Below are 21142 nucleotides of genomic sequence, written 5' to 3' on the forward strand. Positions count from 1 at the left end.
CAAATATACTCCTTGGTATTTCTGCCATATTGTTCTTTGTCATCAACTTGACGTTTGCAACTTTATCAATGAAAGCCCAACAGGAGCAAAGTGATGTCATCTTGCCCTATGTGTACGCCGGTGTCGCTATCAACGATGGACTTTTCCTGACTGTGGCTACCTCTTTTAGTATTGTCATTGTCAGATTGATGAAAGTCCCAATCACAAAGCGGTCACTTGAAGCAAAGGTGAGTATAGGCTGTCCTTTTTACATCCCTCCCTTAATCCACTCTTTGGATCTTTTCATGTAAGAATTAACTCTAAGATAAACAATAAAACCTTAACCTTTTTTTTTTTTTTACTCATGTTCACCCCTAACAAGGCATGTCGCCACTTGGACATAACGTGCTACTATTTGGGACCATGCCTAAGAAAGATTAACAAGAAGTTTGTTTGCATTACATTCAAACTTCTGCATAACAGTACAGTCAGGGAAGCAGGTAGCAGGAAGGGAATTCCAAAGTTTGGCTGTTTGAGGGAAGAAACTATTAGAGTAGAAAGGGGAAGACTCAGTTAACTGTTTCAGTAGTGAGAATGTAGTTTTTTCTTTTTCTCTTTTTTTTTAAGAATTGCTTGAGTCAGTGCCGAAATATTTCCGCTTTGTTTTCCAAAATTAGAGTTTTGAATGTTAACAATATGTTACAAAGCCAAGCAAAGCGAGCCAAAACTAAATCCATGTGCCATTAGATAGTATTTGATGTTTGCTGGTATTATGTCTTTAAATACACCAAATTCAAATGGGATATTTTTATTTAGCAATAAAGTCAGTTTATTGCTATAGACAATCTTCATGACAGATATAGTATAATGATCGTTGTATACCAAGATTCCTTTGTTACTTTTTTTATGTTGTGCGAGTTTTTTCTTATGCATTCTTTTCTCATTTTCTGCTACAGCCTTCAAATTTCCTCTTGCTCTCATATCAGTCATATTGATATTTCTCTCCTTGTGTTCGACAGATTTCCGCTCTGACTACCCAAATAGTTTTTTTAAACTTCCTCTCTGAAATTCTTTGGCTAAACTAGTTAGCATAACCTCTTGCCTAGTCCTATAACTTATGTCTCTTACTTGCTCCATATAACGAGATTATTTGAGACAACACTAGCTAATTTAACTTTTTGTTTTAGTCTACGGCCCCATTTTGTCTTTTAACTGTTCAGCAACGTTGGTGAGATTACTTGAGACAATTACGGCCCAATTTTGCCTCTTAAGCGTTCAGCCCCCTTTTTGCAAGATTATACAAAACAATTACAGTTGACCCAAAAGGGCCAGGGGCATTACACGTGCCCCCTAACTTAACAGAATATCAACATATTACACAACAATTATCCCATTTTCCCCCTTTTTGTTACATTCCAGTACTATCCCATGGTACTGGGGTTAACCTTTATTTATCTCTGGCAGCCCTCCATCAAATGCAAGCACTGTTTATTCACTTATTACTTCTAATTTCTGCTATTTTCTACTTTTGCTCGGAAACTGAACTATCAAAAGTTCAGTCATTAACTTCTGATGGCTAAATTATGTTCCATACCCAGGAAATTTGATTTGTTACCCAAATTCTGTCAGCAACTTTCACACTGTCTACAGACAAATTCTTCATAATCTGCATCCTCTATTTCTGAATCCAAGGATTGTAAGTTTTTTAAATACTTAATGGACACTTATCTTTCTACACTACAGCAACGCAACTGCTGCATATTTTTTCTCATAAAGAACTCTAGTTTTAGAATTAACAGACCACCACCAAGCAATTTCACTTGCCATTAATTTTAAAATTAAGAATGACTTTAAATATACCTATTATGCGTTTGGTATTATATTTATAAGAATCCAAGTAGAAAAAACACAAAATATAAAAGCATCCGACATGGTTTAAAAACTTACAAATAAAAAATTATAAGCCCCACAGCAGAGTCCATAATAAGAATTTGACGTGTCTTTTTTTTTTTAAACCTTAGTAATCGTAAAATAAAAAACTGTAGTATTCTTAGCCAAGAATTGATCCTTGAACAGTTCAAATACTAATTTACAAGAATAAAATGTGTTAATTTCTACACGTTTAATTCTAACATCTTTTTAAAATCTAATAAGCTATTTGCCTTGTTAACTGAGCATGGAACATTGTCCATTATATTAAATAATCGAGTCATAATGCTAGAACTTTTATTTAACATTAAAGATAATATTCATATTGACCTAAGGTCGCTACAAAACATGTTTTAGCAACGAAAAATATGACCAATAAAATAGGAGAAAATTTGAAAGTGAAAGTAAGAGAAAAAAAAAACGAACAATATCACTTACAACCCGGTTTACAGCTTACAATTTATTTTTTTCAAGTTTTCTCTCTCAGTTTGGTTAGTTCTTTCTTTCTCAAAGTTTCCATCTCAGCTTTGTTTGTTCTTGTCTCCTTTCTTTGCGACTGCATTCTTTCATGGTAACCTTTTTCTTCTTTTCTTCCATATTTAACCGTTTTTTGGAAAATTTTGTATGACATAGAATGCACGTTCACATACACGTTAATATATAGACACTAAGGATCCAACACATTGTAGCAGAGTACATCGTAAGGAATATAGGACAAGTAATAACTTGATTCCTTTTTTTTTGTAACAACGACATTTATTTCCTGAATAAAATGTGATTGTGCTCCTTCTCTCTAACCTGTTTATAGTCTTTTTCTTTTTCCTTACAATTATACTGATTGTTGTTGTTACCTTTTTTATGTTGTACGAATTTTTTTCTTATGCATTTTTTCTCATTTTCTTCTACAATCTTCGATTTCCTCTACCTATCATATAAGTCATATTAATATTTCTCTCCTTGTGTTTGACAGATTTCCACTCCAACTACCCAAATAGTTTTTTAAACTTCCTCTCCAAAATTCTTTGACTAAACTAGTTAGCATAACCTTTTGCCTAGTCCTATAACTAATGCCTCTTAATTGCTCAGTTCCATATAGCTAATCTAACCTTTTGTTTTAGTCTATGGCCCCTTTTGTCTTTTAAATGTTCAGCCATGTTGGCGAGATTACTTGAGACAATTACAATCCATTTTGTATTTTGTACATGGTTTGGTATTTGCATGTAGCCGCCATATGCATGTCCACCCTCTGTTACACTATGAGTAGTTTTTCCTTGACAAACCATGAACATCATTACACTAAGGCTTGTACAAACGGAGATAAAAGGTAATGTCTTGTAATAACCTAATGAATCTCTGAGCAAATTAATGGTTGAAAATATCCTTCAGAACTGGTATAAAAATGTATGATAACATTAAAACCAATTTGTAGGGTAAATCATCAAGTCCTGGTGATTCATTTTAGCTGATTAACTTCAATATCAAAACTTCAACTTTCCAACGAGCTGCTCCAGCTGCATTGATGCATGGGGATTCTATATAAAGACTGCTGGTGCTAGTGGGTGTTAAGATCAACTCCTATATATTATTAGTAAGTAATGAAAACCGTCACATGAAAAGAAAAACAAAGTTTTTTTTTATGACAACGATGAAAAGGTTTATTCAATTACTTATACTGTTTGGTATTGATGTATTTTGTAGTTGTCATTACCCAAAATACACTTAAAAAATTTTTTTTTTTTTTTAGGTGTAACAAATATCTAAAAAAAAAAAAAAATAGGAAAGAAATAAAATAAAATAAAATGCTGGAAAATTTAATCAAAGTCTCGTGAATAAAGACAAAGCATCAATAAACAAAAGGGAGGCAAAATATAAAAAAAGGAGCAAATGAAAACCAAACCCCAAAAGTATATCAATTTAGTCAAGTTTTATTGAAATAAATAAATGCTGAATTGCTTTTATTTCCCAAAGTAAGGCTTAACAATTAACCTCAGGTACGAATTATAAAAATAAAAAATAAAACATACAAAAAAAGGGATCTCTAATTGAGAGACTAATTCTGGAATTAATTTTATTGAATGGAATGACAAAGTTAAATTTAACGTCCAAACTATAGTGACAAATAAAACAGGGAAAAATATATGGTGTCCCTTTTAAAATAGTCATAAAAACATAGTCTTACTTGATTTGTAAAACCTGAAAGAAAAGAAGCATGTTAAAAGGGGTCCTTAAAAAATTTTTTTTCAGTCCTTTTCCTGAGAGGCACTCTCACAATTTTTTAGACCCTTCTGGTTCTAATGTTTTTGTTTTCTTTTTCTTTTAATACAAAAATGTACTGATGAGAAGGCAATTTTGGTGGAAATGTCTTCCAAGATGATCTCTTTCTTTAAGAACACATGTGCTGATAAACTGCCTATCTTATCTCACTCTCTGGCAAATTAAATTTCTGTTTCTTACAGAAAAATATCTCAAAATCCAAACGGTTCGTCAACTAGTCCTCTAAGACTAATAATTTCTCAGTTGGTAAAACCTTGTTGCTTTTTAATTAATTGAGATTGAAATTGCAAACGCTTTTCCCTAAAGGAGAAAAATACAGAATATAATATTTAATGTCAAAAACTTTTTTCTTCGCAGAGTTATGGTCAGTACGACCTTCACAGACTGGCAAAACTCGAAAACTGAAGAAAACTAGCAAAAGTCCTTCCTTACCCAACAGAGCATGAAAAGGTGACTGCTGGGATAGTTGATGATGATGATGAAAATGATGTCAGGTCAAGATGTGTAGGCATTCTACTTAACAAAGGCAAAAAGAAGATAGAACACATGTGGTTATTTTCTGAAGGGAAAAGAAAATGGCCGTTAAAACATATAAGCGTTTTGCGTTCGTATATATGTCATTGCATATGAAAACAGTAGTTTGAAATAACTTGTTAAAAAAATTCATTCTTATTCGATATGGTGATTTTCCATGCTGAGAATTTAGGTGCATGACCCACACAAAGTCATGTCGGTGATTTAACGTCACACAAGAACGGAGTCGGACAATGATTTTGTTTACTTGTAGAACTGCATCCATGACTGATTTGATTTATATGCACAAAAACTTATATATCTGTGTTCTAGAATATTCTAGACTATTTGTTGTATCACTACGTGTGAAATGCAACATAGTTCCTTTATAACATGCGTGCAGATGGGTCAATTATGATACATGTGTGCATGTTGAAAATGGTGATTGCTATGAAATGTCTCTGCCATAGATTTGTTCCAGCTGTATATAGCACTCATACTACATTACTGTCTTCCTAGACAAAAAGTCGATATAAGAAGAAGGAATAAGATTAGTGCTAGTTGATGGCAGTCTAAAAGAAAAGTGATGTCATCAATTTTTGAGTTGTGTGGTCGCCTGGGTATGATGAATTGTGTAGAGCTTTGTTCTTTTTTTTCTTTTCTTACTTGAGTTGAGAAACCAAAGCATAGTGTTGTCTATCCAAATAGGCAGAATTTTAACCAAATGGAAGCATAGCCAAATTCAATAACACTGTGATGTTTCACATTTTTGGGTGCACGAGTGTTCTGCTCCTTTGATATCATTTGGTGATTCTTCAATCATGGTCCGCATACTACAGGAGTTATAATTTACTGAATTCTGACGTCATTATTTATTCAGTAACGGTTAATGAAGTGAGTGGTGCTATCGTGCCCAAATAGTCCTCAGCTTCCGGATTCATGTGCGGATTTGAAAAGAGTTCGCGTGCAGCTAAAATGTATGATCATACTTCATCGGCGTGTCCATCAGATTCCGAACTCGTGAGGATCACCAGTGTGGTCTAATGCATTAAATTTTTTTTTAAATGAAGTAATCCACTTTTTTTCTTTTACGAAATTCATAATAAGAAATTTTATGAGAATTGTGTTGGAAGTGCCGAGGTCGCATGATGAATTGATATAAAATGAACAACAGTTATGATCGAGTTTGACAAATTTTTTTTTTTTTTTTTTTTTTACACAGTGGTCACCACTTATCAAGGCCTGGAAGCCACTCAAGGATAAGGGTTATTGCAAGTACATTACGTTAGTGTGGAGATTTGATGAAGTGTTTACTTAAGGGGGCAGTTCATTAGGAATTTGTTAACGTTGGAGTTGAAGACATCCAAGTTGTAGTCAGGTGGGAAGCAGGCAGATGGAAAAGAGTTCCACAGGCGTGCAGTTCTAAGAAAGAAGCTTTGTTCATGGAATCCACGTTTTGATTTAGGTACAGATAAAGAGTGGGGGAAATTTTTCACAGTGGATTCAGCTAGACGGGTGTTTTTCGTGAAAGATTGGCGAGGGGGGACCAGAGATTGGAGTTCAGACGAGCACCTGCCATGGAAATAACGATAAAACAAGGATAGGCTCGCAACGTCTCTTCTGTGGGAGAGAGGTTGCAGGGTAGAGAAAAGGGAATCCCCCACTAAGCCACAAAGTCTATTTTGTACTCTGTCAAGGCATGATAGGCTGTTTTTAGCAGCTCCTGCCCAGATATGGTAGCAGTATTCCATCCTTGGACGTACTTGGCTTTTCTATAGATAGAGAATTGCATCAGTTGTGAGATATCTTCTGGAGCGGTAGAACGATCCCATCATCTTTCCAGCGACCTTGGCAACAGGCTTGATGTACGTGTTCCATTTCATATCAGGAGTAAAGGTCAAACACAGAAGCTTGTCAAAACACGAGGCCTCTACCAGACGAGAGCCATCCATCCCAATTGATGCCAGATGGGGATCAGAGCATTGATGATGTAAGGATAGGAGTTTGGTTTTAGATGCATTAAAGGTAACCAGCCACATCTTCCCCCACTGAACCGTGCGCTCAAGACCAGAGGAGAGAGAATCAGAGAACTTTGTCATTTACAGCCTTTGATTTGTTGCTGTAGATGGTGGTGTCATCAGCATAGATGTCAACGAATGATTTAAGTATGTGTTTAGGGAGGTCATTGATGTAGATCAGGAAGAGAGTTGGGCCCAGGATTGACCCCTGAGGGACTCCAGCATTAATACTGCAGGCCTCTGATTTTTGTGCATTGACCACTACTCTTATGAGCCTATCGGAGAGAAATGATTTAATAATTGAGAAAACATTTCCAGTTATACCGTAGCTGGAAATCTTGTGAAGTAGACCCTTATGCCATACCTTGTCGAAGGCCTTTGATATGTCAAGAGCAATTGCCCTAGAAAGGAAGCCTTTGTCAAGAGATTCACTAATCCTGTGAGATATAATATTAAGTCAAAATGTTCCCAACATTAAGGTTTTGCAACAAGTGTTCATTAGACAGTCTTTGCTAATAAGTGTCTCGTAGAAAAGGCATAAAGTTCACAATTACTGATTTTTATGAACAGAGGGAACACACATGGTTATTTTCTGAAGAGAAAAGAAAATGGTCATTAAAACCTGTAAGCATTTTGCATGCGTGTAGGTGTTCATTACTAGAGCTATGACAAGAGCATATTCTTTTCATTATTTTTACTCTCGAGTATATATCAGTTAATTTCTTATATGTTTTTAGATAGAGTGATGTGGTTCTCTGTTGATTAACTGTGTCTAACTGTGTCGGATATATACTCGAGAGTCAAAACAATGAAAAGAATATCCTCTTGTCACAGTCCGATTCATTACATATGAAAACAGCAGTTCCAAATAACTTGTTGAAAAGAATTCTTGTTCGATAGGGTGATTTTTCATTCTGAGAACTTAGATGCATGACACGCGCGAAGTCATGTTGGTGATTTAACGTCACACAAGGATGGAGAACTGCATCCGTGACTGATTTGATTTACCTGTGCAAAAGCTTATATACCTGACTATTTGTTGTATCACTACGCGTGGTTGCAACAGTTCCTTTATCGCATGTGTGCGGATGGGCCAATTATGATGTTGCATAGTTTTTATTTGCACATACTTCATATGCGTGCGTGTTGAAAACGGTGATTGCTATGAAATATCTCTGCCGAAGATTTGTTCCGGCCAATATATAGCTTGATCACTACAATAAGCCTCTATTTATGATTGCAACAGCTACGCAGTAGGGTGAAGCGACTTGTTTATAAAGATGACGACTATATGTTTTACTGGCCTAATTTTCATTTCGGCATTTCACGTGTACAATTAAACTAAAAAATGAATGTTTTAAATGTTACATTTTTTATTCCCTAAAACATGGTTTAAGTAAAAATAAGTTGTTTGGAAGTAATGTCCAAATCATAATGAACCCCATTTCTAAATAACTTACGTAACTGAAATAGGAATTTTTAAAAGTTACATAATAAATATTTAAATAACGTAGTAATATTTTTTCTTAAACACAACAAATAAGGCTGGGAAAAAGAGATAACAATGAACTGATTTGATAACGAGTAATAATAATAAAAAAAAAACTGTTTGTATATTTTATTAACGTGAAAGCATTCAATCACTGTTATTTTATCTACTTATTTATTAAGTATGTTTATTTCTTTATTTATTCGACATTTATTATCGATTTAGCAGCTGTTGAGAGAGAAAGGAAAAGGAGGATTAACAAAAGAGGGGGACGCTTTTTCTTCAGCTTTATACACAAGGAATATATAAAAAGAGGGGACAGAATTCGCGCGACACCGTTTACGATTGAAATTCAATTTCACGCTTAGTTTTTTTTTTTTTTTTTTTTGAAAGAAACTCGAACGCGCATCTTTTTTCATCTGCTCTTTATTTTCACAAATAATTTGTTTGATTTTCAATTTCGGCGATTCTTCTTCCCGGTTTTTAAAAGAGCGGGCAATAACGAAACATAACAACAAAACAAGCTGAGAAATTTAGCGATGTATTTTTCGATTTTAACTTTCATGCTCTTAAATGTGGCTTTTGTGTTTACGCTAAATCCCATTATTTTTGGTAAGTATTTATTAATTTTTGAAATAGAATCTTCAGTTTGCGTTTTTCGAAGAAAAAATATCTAACCCTTGGAAACTCTCCCAATAAATGTCATGGTGACATTTATATTGGGCGAGTTTTTAGCAGTATTTTGTTTATTTTTCGATTTTTTTTTAAGGCGATTATCGAGACTCCACAGATGACTGTCTCATGTCCGACATTTCGTTCTCGTTCTAACTTTAGCTCGACACTACTGATGTTTCCAAGTAAATAAATGCTTTAAAATAAGGGTAACTTATTGATCCGTGCTGAAATAACGTTATTATTTAAAAGGCCATTCTTAACATGGGGAGGGGAAGGTGTTTTGTACCTATTCTGTACTGTAACCTTACAATTGAATAAAAAAAAACTTTAATTAAACTTGGAAATACGATTTTAAAAAATATCGCGGATCAGTAAGTTAGCACCAAAATAAGACACTAGAAAGTTTTTAGTATCTTGTTTTTAGTAAAAACATATCCAGGTAGGTAGAAGAGTAACTTAGCTTGCCTTTGGAAACATTTGTTTTCTTTATGATCATTTTTTTCGTTTTGTTGTCTATACTGCTAAATGGTCCTGGATATGACCTAAAAAAACTATATCCGATGGTGAGGCCCCACCTTGCGGGCCTTGGGAAGTGTGGAGTAAATTGCCATTGCTCCCAGGTCCACTCTGACCCGGAGTGGTAGTACTTGTTAGGGTCCCAACTATGGGTTAAATAGAATCCGACTTAAAAAACAAATATACTCCATTAAAAATCGTTCCTCAAAATAACTAGATTCGGCATTAAATAACCTGAAAAAGTTGATATGCCGTAAAACAAAAACAACCAACCATATACTGCTAAATGACCAAATGTATTTTAAATTATTAACAAAGAATTAAAATAGCTGATTTGTTTACGAAGAAACCGAAATGTATTCTGGTGGATTTAATTTTAAAATGTATTGTGTAGGCTGGATTTTTATGCTTTAATTTTATTTTACGCCACTGCGTAAATTTTTATTTCAATAAATACTCAATTAATAGCAAATACTAATAATTAGTAAAACCTACAACACGCATACAGACACACAAAAAGTAGTCACACAATTTCAGACATATTTTGGAAAATATATTTATAATTTAACTTCAAATTTCGATTTTTTTTCTTTAGTTGTTATTATTAGAAACCCTGAAAGTGATTTTTATAAGTCTTTAGTTTAAACTGTCTGTTATTTAATAAATAAATAAACAACGTAATTAACTTTAAGTCAAGTATTATGTTTCATCGGTGTTCTTAAAGTATGTGGTGTGGGGGGGGGGCATACATTTTTTAACACGCCCGTCATATAAATGTTGTTCTAAAATATTTAAAGTCTAACCATGTTTTTATAATTAAATAATCGAAAAATATTTTGTACTCGTGCTGAAATAATGTTATTATTTAAAAAGCCATTCTTAACATGGGAGGGGAGGGTGTTTTGTACCTATTCTGTACTTTAACTTTACAATTGAATAAAAAAAAAAACATATAATAAAACTTTAATTAAACTTGGAAATACAATTTAAATAAATAGCGCGGATCGGATCGACGGATCACTGATCCGCCGGATCAGTAAGTGCATTAGCACCAAATATGTAAATGTTAAATTATTTTCGATTATTTAACAATAAAACGTGCTTAAGTAATTTAAGTGAACAGACAGCATGCGAAAAAATAGATATCGAATGGATCATCATTAATATTTAACATGTTTAAGCCGACATTCATTTTAATAGACATACCAAGGTTTTGTGTATGGTATAAAAAAGACACTGGAATCTTAGGAAGATCGCTATAATTCCAGTAATCATAAGAACAATTGGACTGATGAAAAAGAACTTTAAAAACTAGCTAGCAGATATACCCGATAAACTAAGCGCAAGAGAGATCCAAACAATTACACGGTCAGAATCTCTTGATTTGGAATATATAAGACAGCTGGTGACTGAATGTTTGGCATTTATTAGGATGCTTCTGCTTCATCGCCTGCAAACTGATAAGAAAATTGAAAAAATAAATAAAAAAGTAAAACGCAATAAATAAATAAATAAATAAATAAATAAAATATGGTTCTGTTGTAATTGTTGTAATATCTCGTTTATTTTGCTTGTTTTTGTTTTATCTTGCCCATATTTTATTGGATGGCATTGCTTGTTAGTTGGTTCTATTGTATTTCTTGTTTCTGAAATCTAACTCTTTATAATGTATATAAATTTGAACTTAAAAAGCAAGTAAAAACATTACGTTGAACAATGATTGTTTTCTCTAAAACAATTAAATGTTGTTAACGAATCATTCGATTATTAACCTATTTTCCCCCGCTTGCTGTGTACAAAATTGTTAATTCGATTTACTTTACCTGGTTTTATGAATAAATAATTTAAAGTTTATTACATTTTTTTATACGTTAAGAGCGTGTTTCGAAAATTCACTTTTATTTATTTATTTTTTTTTTTTTTAACATTAATTTAGAAGCGCAAATCAAACAATTCTTAATTTTAAAAGTTCAGAAATTACTTTTTTTCTAATACTTATTGATAGTAAGCAAGAGTCGGGGCCCCCCAATCCTTGCTTGTAATTCTATTTCATGACCTCACATAATTTATATTGTTCTTATTTACTTGCTTACCCACGAGAGTAGAGTTACACAAGGTAATGCGGAGAAAAAGAATAAAAATTGTCTCAGCCGTGAAGGATTTCTCCGCCACTAACCGAGAACAAAAAATTGAAGTGTCAGCATCGGAACAGATACTACACTTTGGTCTTGGCCCGAAGAACATCTGGATATTGTTAATCCAATATTTATTTAGTAAAAACTAAAATCAATTTCGATTGTATTCAAACATAAAAATCAAATCCTGAAATTTTCATGAAAACCTAATAAACAAAGCGAGGTTTTCATTTTAAGAGTCACACTTCTTTGTTTACAAAATCATTCGACGGAAGTGACGTCGTACAAAGTTTAAGGTACGGATGATCAACACTATTTTTTTTTTTTTTTTGATAACCAGGTTGGAGGCTATTTGTACAACTAAACTGCAAATCTGCCAAAATAGAACTGTTATAAAAAAATATATATTTATGACCCCCCCCCAATAATGTTTATGAACTGTTTAAAAAAAAAGGGGGGTGGGGGGGTGGGGTTCACCAGCGAGGGAGGGCCCCCATAGCGAAATACGTATCGGCTCCGATGTTGTACGCAGCGCACAGCAGCACGTTCCAGGGAGCGTTCATTAATTTGAAAAGAAAGGAAAGAATTTTGGCGTGTGTAGCCTTGTTTTTTTGGGTTTTTTCACTCGTGTACGTGTACGTCAGCAAAAAAAAAAAAAAAAAAAAAAAAAGAAAAGTGGGTTTTCGTATTCATACTCTTTTGTTACCGAGCTGAAATAACATTTAGAAAGCTATTCTTAACATGAGGGGAGGGGGTGTTTTGTAATTATTTTGTACTTTCACTTTCAAGATATCGTAAAATTTGAATGAAACTTTTGAAACTATTTTTTAAAACATCACGGTAATAAAACTGCATAAGCACCAATATTTTTATTATAAAGGTTATAATTTTGGGTACTTATACAGTTTAATCAAGATATTAAAAAATGAAAATATCAAAAAAAGGTTACATTTCACGTATTCGTTGTGAAACGAAGTTCTCCGGAAAAAAATTTCATTTAATTTCATCAAGTAGTTTTTTTTTTTTTTTTTTTTTTTTTTTTTTACAGCGAAAAAGCAATTTGTTATGATACCGAGCAAAAGCTAGAATTAAAGATGTGAAGGGAGTGTCGGCACTTTACATTGAGTTATTTCCCCGTGGCGTGTTGTTGTTCAGCTTCAGCAAATTTCACAATGGCTGACTTCACCGCACTCTCATAAGAACGTGTTTTTCCGCTGTAAAAACAAAAAAAAAAAAAAAAAAAAAAAAAAGACAAAACAAAAAAAAACTACTCGATCAAATTAAATGAATTTTTTTTCGGAGATCTTCAGTCCAAAACGGATACGTACAATATAACCTTTTTTCATTTTTTAATGTCTTGACTAAACTGTACAAGCTATTCTGTACTTTAACCTTACAATTGAATAAAAAACATATCATAAAACTTTAATTAAACTTGGAAATACGATTTTAAAAAATAGCGCGATCAATAAGTGCATTTAGCACCGTTTTATAATTTATAACAATTACCGAAGTTTCAGTCGGTCTTTATTTGAACTTTTATAACTTATAAAAGTTCAAATAAAGACTGACTAAAACTTCGATAATTCTACACTTTGTCGCCGAAACTGGAGGCGCCATTTTATTTCACGCACTTGCCGTAAAAATCCAAGGGAGAAATCAGTATTTTAAACTATGACCAAAGTTAAAAATAAAAACCCAACTTGCCCGTTAAAAAAGAAGAAAAAACAAAAAACAATAATAAAAAAAGAGGCGCTCGATTTCATTTAAATTTGTTGTTGACCCTTCAAAGTTGCTTTAATTCGAAAAGTTTAAAATTATGGTAGTCATGCACATGCACTTATTGATCCGTGCTGAAATAATAACGTTATTTAAAAAGCCATTCTTAACATGGGGAGGGGGTGTTTTGTACCTATTCTGTACTTTAACCTTACAATTAAAAAAACACATAAAACTTTAAACTTGGAAATACGATTAAAACGCAGATAGCACCGAAATTATTTATTTGTTCGAACAAAAAACTATATTATAAAAATCTAATGTTGATTTCATTACAAAATTGTCAAGAAAAAAAACTTCCTAAAATTTAATTTTTAAAAGATTAAAACGATTAAAATTCCATTATTTCAAAATGTTCCGTTACAACATAGATTTTTTAATTAATTGTATCTAATTTTTTTTTTTTAAATATTAAGTTTTAATATAAACATGGCTAGCAGTGTCAGAAATTTCGTGAAAACTATTGAATAATTCCACCCGCTATCTTTCGAAGCTTATAACTCCTCGAAAAATGTAATTCAAGCCCTATTTTTTTTTTTTTTTTCAATTAAAAGGAGCAAGGACCAAGGTTTCATAAAAAAACAAAAACAAACGTGTTTAAAAAAAAAAAAAAGGTTTTAAACTTCGGACTTTACAGGTAAATTTCTAAAAAAACACTACTTTTTTTTTTGTTTTAAATTTGAATATATTATTTATTGATCTTTTATCTTCAATTTGTGATATATAAAACTTTGGTACATAAATTAATTTACTTTTTAATAGACATTTGAAAATGGGGGGCGTGAATTTAAAAAAAAACGTTTGTCTAAAATATTAAATTTGGTTTATTGGAAAGAGCATAAAATTTCACATTGACCCTGAAAATATCGTAAAAATAGAATAAATAGAAAAATTGATAGATTTTTAAAGTTTAAAAATTGAAAAATACTGAACTCGTAACATTCAATTAATTTTATTACTATTTAAAAAAAAATATTTCTATTACTTTTTATACAATTTTAATAGTTTATTTTGGAAGTATAATCCATAAAGAAAATAAGCAACCCACTTTTAAAAGAGAAAATAAGAGTTTTTTTTATATTTTATTTGTAGTTTCGTGTTAGGGGTGTCAAAAATTCCTACAAAAATTCTGATACACCTAAAACATGGCTCTTGTCAGCTATTTTATCGCCAGATTAAAACCAATTTGAAAATATTATTGCACAATATTAAGCATTTTGTAGGCCCCTTTCATATTTTGTTTGTCTCTTTTTTTCCGAACAAAATATGGAAGCCGGCAGTTACCCATAATAAACACTCGTGAAACCGTATTTGATATTTAATATACAAATGTTTATAATATTATTAATCATTAAACTGTAAATCTTAAACTCTAACAAAATTATAACAAAGATTAATTATTAATTGAAGTTTGAAGAAGATAAACAAAGGTTTAAAAAAAATCATTAAGTCGCTTTTCCATAGTTCGCATAGTTAACACAAATCTGACGTCACGGAATTATGCGTTTTTTTTTTTCACATTCATTTGGCAATGCCTAACGATCAGTGGCTCCCCTACTGTTAGGATATTTAATTTCCGAATTTTGTTTAGCTATCGGCTAAGTTTTAAATTGAATGTTTTCCTGTATCGCGTGATTTGACTTGTATTATGTAATATCATGTATTACATAATGTTCATCTATCGGAGAAATTAGGCGCGCGCAAGTGCGTGCTTATTTTTGTACTTCAGCAAAAGTGCATTATAATAAGCAATGAAAACAAGGGGAGGGGCGTTAAATACAAAGCAAATTCACAACAAATTCGTTTTACCAAACGAAAGGAAATAGATAATAATCTATCGACCTGCATAGCTTTTCAGTTTTTATACTTTTTTGGTATTTTTCCCCCAGATTTTATACCGTTTCCTAGGATGCTGCTGAAAATAGGGATTCGAGGTGGCTGCCGAACACGTGAAGTCGAAAGCTTCTATATAGTGTGCAGAGTATTTTGGAATAATAAACCTAAAACCAGCTTCAGCAAGTTAAGAGTATACAGAGAACGTTTATTAGTTGTATTTTTGTTTAATTTCCAATTTTTCAATTTGAACGTCTGACATCGAACCTTTACATCACGTAAATTATGGCTATTTTTTTTTTTTTTTTTTTTTTACAAACTGTCTAGGATACGGTGCAAAATTTGAAGAAAAAAAAACACTAACAAAATGTGAAAATACTGAAAGGCGATGGAAAATAAAATTTTCTTGCGTTTGGTAAAAATTGTTAGTCCCCCCCCCATTTGTTATTAACTATTGATGCACGCTTGCTAATAAGAGCTTGATTAATCTATTATGTTATTTTTATTTACATGTTGAGGCAACCGCCATAAGTCAAATAGAAATGCATAGCATCAAGAAATCATTGTAAGAGTGTAATAGTCGCAGTAAAGAGTAGTTATACTGAGATGACCAGAAAACGTATTAAGTTGCAGAAATTAGGAATCAGCAAATTCTGGAAAATCTATAATAGGATGTTGAAGAATGAGCAATCAACAATTTCTCTGCTGCTCAACCATCATGATGTTGCCTACACGCCAGCATAGCAACTGATAAAGCTGAACTGCTTGCCCAGTGGTTCACCTTGGAATCCACAAACCACTCCCTTCTAAATTTCCCACTCCAGGCAAAAGCCACACTGATGATCTAATTACCTTTCCCATCTCTGGGATATCATTAAAAACCTTGATCCTCTTCAAAACATGTAGACCTCCTCTCATTTCTACTATCATAATAAAAATGTTTTACTGAGCTGGCCCTTCCCCTCTCCAAATGCTATAACAAATACCTTGCCAAATTTTACTTCCCTGATAGCTAGAACATTGTCTCTGTAGTACCAGTGTTTAAGAATTCTGAAAGAACTAACTCATCTCTAAATTATTGCCCCCATCCTTTTGCTCTTTGGTAACGAGAGTCCATTTTGTTAATATTAAAATTCTCTCTGGCCAACAGTATGTGTTTAAGCAAGGCTATTTTACTTCAGATATCCTAACAGTAATCTCTGAATGTATATACCATATATTGGATAAGGCTCGTGAAGCTAGTAGCACTTGATATATCCAAAGTCTTTGACAAAGTCTGGCATGAAGGTCTTCTCATAAAATTAATTTGTACATTTAATATTGAATAGTAAATTTTAGATCTCTCAAATGTTGAGCATGCCTATAAAGTTAGGAAATGATACAGGTCCAATGCCTTTCAGTAACATTTTTTCACGTTCAAAATTGCTGAAGTATGGTATAAACTGTCTGCATCAGTTGTCAACTGCTGAAACACTGCATCCTTTAAAGATGTCATGCTTCTCAAAATTCACAAAAACTGTTCCTGATGTCCCTTCTTCATACATGTGTATATCAAGACTGATACACTGTTCATTTCCCTTACAATTTTACATCGTCCTGTCGCTTATGCATGAACTTTTCTGGAGTTATAATGCACCTGCACAGCACTGTACACAATGATTTCATTGTTGTTGCTAGCAAATATATGTGATTGGAGGGAGCAGGTTATGGCTAATCTTGGACGATGTTATGACAAATTAACATATATTCTACCGCCCCCTCCTCAAGGAGAAGGTAATTTCTAGGAGGATGATGACAGAACAGATATGACGCTACCCTCATCCCTGAATTGAGCATTAAAAGATAGTATAAAGTGAAATGTAATATTGAGATTGGAAGGCAAGGTGGGGGGTGGGGTGAGAATTACAAAACTAATAAAATAAGCAAGGTCACAGGTTGATAATGATGATGAATCAAAGGATCACCTAGCCCCACTGCCACACCAAACAGGAAGGGGACAGAAAGGGCAAAAAGTGCAGGCTTTCCACCCCACAAAGGCAAAAACGATCGAACCTTCACCTTCCAACCGGCACCGCCAGATGGTTGAGAGGTTTAAAAATTAAATTCTGAAACTATATTTGTGCTGATTTCACAATATGCCACAGCCTTCTATTTTATGTCAAAATATTGGGAGTGGGTGGGGTAGAGTTAAGAATATACCTTCTCCCTCTTGGACACTCCATGTAAAGTCTCACAATATCATCACTTTAATATAAACATATGTTTGCATTTTATTTTATTTATTACTTTCATCGATGTTCATTAGAGAAGAATGAAACTTTTAAAACAATGGAATTTCAAACTATGATAAACACATTTACATATTTATCTTTGATCTTAAACGTTATTTTTGGGGAGGATAAAATAAAAAGACTAAATATATTAACTAACTTAAATGTGAATGCAGTTGTATATTTTTGGAACAAATCAGAAATAATTTTAAACATTTTAAGATGAAATTACATTGAGAAATTGTAACATAAAGCAAGAATTAAGACATTTTGGGGAAATATTTAACGGAATCAGAAACTTAGTATTGTGTGCTCATCATGTATGGTGTGCCATTTTTTTGCATCAACTCTATAGTTTGTCTGCTATCACAGTACTAGGGGCCATTGTACACTGAAAAAGGCCCTAAGAAACGTTATACCTACATGAAACCGACTGATGTCAACCCTTTAAATTGGAGAACAGATATATGACCTTGCCCTGCTCAACACCGGAATTAGAGCACTCACAACACCCTAAATACCAAAAAATAAAATAATAAAAAAACGGATGAAGAACTTGATCTGTATATTCCTATTGTATAAATATCATAAATGTTGTACGCATTGTTTTTCTTTCAGTTGAATTGTGAAGATAATTAAAAAGGAGATTGTCACAAAGCATAACAAATAATAATAATTATGAAGATGTATTTAAAAAAGATGTTGGATGTAATTAAATCTATACTTTTGTTATTTCTAAATTAAATTTGGTTTCTGCAAATCTTTTCTTTATTTATTATTTATTTTTTTTTTTTTGCTGACTTTATTTTGTCTCCTATGTAGTGTAGAATATTTTTCATCTTTTTCTTTACTTTTTAAAATGTTTTCTCTCTTTCTTTCTCTCTCCTGCATACTCTCTCACTCACTTGCGCGTGCATACTCTCCTACATTTGTTTTTGCTATGATGATAATCATAATATAATGATATAATCACTTGTGATGTTTTTAAACTAGATTTCAAAGGTCAGCTGATTTCAAATTGCAGACAAGTAAAGTCAAACTATTTTGTAAATTTCATTACAGATGTTTAAACGATATTTTATTGGTGTCATTTTCAAATCTTGCACTTTGAATTGATAAACAAAACAATAACATTACCCAGATTTTAAATAAGAATAATGAATTAAAATGAAAATGTAGTTAATTTTGAAAGGAATTCTATATTATTTGATCAAAACACATTCCACTCTCCGCTATATTACTTACGTAATCACTCCAACTCAACATTTGTTCTATTTCTCGCTCTCTCATATATATATATATATATATATATATATATATAATGTGTGTGTGTCTTGATAGTTCCTTTAAAACCATATAAAAAAAAATGTCCTTCATTGGAAAATTATTTTGTGAGCATGTCAATTAATCTCCCATATTGCTGAATAGTTTTACTTAGATGAACAAAGAATAATACCAATATTCTTAAAGGGATCATCAGTTGTTTACCATGAAACACTGTTTCGGGGATTTAAAAACAAAACAGTATGTTAAATCACGGCTCTTCAGCAGTGTTGATCAAACACCATTTCCCTCAAAACATATTAACAAAAATATTTTTGATACTGGATCTAGTTTTATTTTTGTTCAGATAAATTTAGGCTAACCGATTCATGTCATTTAAAAAAGTAATTCTTACCTGCATCATCTGTCCCTTTCTCCATAAGTTAATGTGCCTATTTACAAAGTACTATTTTTATATAGTGCTTAGTTGAATCCATTCTACAACTTATCACCCCTTATTTGTTATTAGTTTTATTTTTATATATTTACATTTACTCATACCATCTCTATAATGATTAGTTAATAAAAATAAGCAATATATAAATATATATGTATGTATGTATATATGAAATTAAAAATAATTTAAATTAGTCCTCGTGCGAAAGAGCAGGACACAAAATGTTTTAAATAATAATAATAATAATAATAATAATAATAAAATAACAATAACAAAGACTTTCACTGGTGAGGACTACTATTGACAGTAACCAGTTATACAGTCCTTTTGAAATTTTCATCTTTATCTTTATCGTTATGTACTGAATCATTGTTAATGAAACCTATATGAAATATGTTCCTTATTAAATTTTAAAGATTTTTCTATTCTGAAAGAAGTTTAAAAAAATTTAATCTAAAAAAGTTATTTTAAAGTTTTTGTTAAAAAAATTCAGATTTTCTTATTATTCAGACCTGTATTACAAAGAGAGGGTTGCAAAAATGAGTTGTGATGTGAGGAGAAACACAAACTGAAATAGAAAGAAAAAGAGTTTTAAAATATAATCTTAAAAAGATAAGATACAAGTTAGAAAAGCATATCTTTCATCTAGCAATTAATGATAAAGATACAAAATTTTCAATGATTTTTTTTTAAAAGTGCAACAGAATGTACATTACATAAAATAAATCCAAGGTAATTTTTTGATTCAATTTAAATTAAATTTTTATACCTTACTTTGTAAAATTTATAAAAGTGCACTTTGAACATAAATAAATTTCAAATTGAATCGTGTACCTTTATTTTTAAAGCCTATAGTAAAAACATTTTGTTTAACAATTTTCATGCCTTGAATGAAATGCGTTTCTAACTTGTATATACATTTTTACACATCATCCTATATATATTGTTCATACATTTTAAGATATATTATACATTACTCATGAGGATATTTTCTAATCTACTTTGGTTAATTTGATATGATTAAAAAGCATCAGGATGCCGAGTAAATGCTTTAACTTCTTATTTTATTTATTTGTTTTTTCTTAACCTTGTTTAATCATTCTTATTACTAAACTAGATACTGAGAGGAGAAAATCTGTCAAATGTAGGATAATACGAGCTATTCTTAAATTCTGACATAATACTACCGTAAAACATGTGTATATGGCATGTGCTATTTTTATGTGGCATACAGACTATTTTAAAGGGGAAGGAGTTTCTTTTATTGAACATTTTATAAATAAATATTCCATCCTCAATTTTTATATCTATAAATCTGCAGCCATGATAATTGTTTTAGATCTGTCATTTAAAAGACCATATATATATTCTAGTCTATGTAAATAGATGTGCCCAGAAAAGTGTAGGATCTAAACCCATAGGAATGCTTATATTTTGAACAAATATTTTATTTCCTATTTGAAAGTAACTATATTCAATAAGATGACTTGTATTTTTAAACTACCTTTGGAAACACTAGTCTTAGCATTTTTTGTTTTAGACCAGAAGGCTTTGGATCTTAAAAAGTCTACGTATTTACCTTTATAGCCTGCAAAAGTTAGTTCATTTAGAACTAATTTAAATGATGTTGAAGCATTTCTCCTAACAAACACCCCGGATATCTTAGCACTAAGTGAGACTAACCTACACTCCTCCATCCCCTCTAACTACTTTAACATGCCTGGATATCTCCCATTCTGCCGTAAGGACTCTGACAGACATATGCACGGGCTTGGAGTATATATTCGAAACATCTTCCTCCTGACTAGAGAAAGAAAACTAGAATCGGACGATCAAGCCTTTATGTGCTTTAGACTTAACAGGCAACATAATATTAGTTACTTTTATTTTCTCTACCACTCTCCCACGACCCAGGACTGTATCCTGATAAACAAAGTCTCTGACAGCATAGATACAGCACTTTCCCTCGACACTAGCGCACAAGTTCATGTATTTGGTGACTTCAATGTCCA

At 32.1% G+C, this 21142-nt stretch overlaps 1 protein-coding gene across 2 annotated transcripts in view; it reads left to right on the forward strand.

The window, feature by feature from the left end:
- The first annotated feature begins 8469 nt into the window (after nt 1-8469).
- Nucleotides 8470-21142, forward strand: part of LOC145293201 (lysosomal phospholipase A and acyltransferase-like) — a 62306-nt gene continuing 49633 nt past the window's right edge. The window contains exon 1 of one of the 2 annotated variants that reach the window (XM_080139725.1): nt 8470-8814. In XM_080139725.1, coding sequence (XP_079995851.1) covers nt 8742-8814 — 73 coding nt within the window. In that variant the 5' untranslated portion in view covers nt 8470-8741. Of the gene's footprint in view, nt 8815-11417; nt 11825-21142 lie in introns of those variants that run through there. The other variant, XM_080139739.1, reaches the window with a different exon arrangement.

This window comes from Euprymna scolopes, chromosome 2 (assembly GCF_053919585.1).
Source record: "Euprymna scolopes isolate OS-2025 chromosome 2, ASM5391958v1, whole genome shotgun sequence".
Classification (NCBI taxonomy): Eukaryota; Metazoa; Mollusca; class Cephalopoda; order Sepiida; family Sepiolidae; genus Euprymna; species Euprymna scolopes.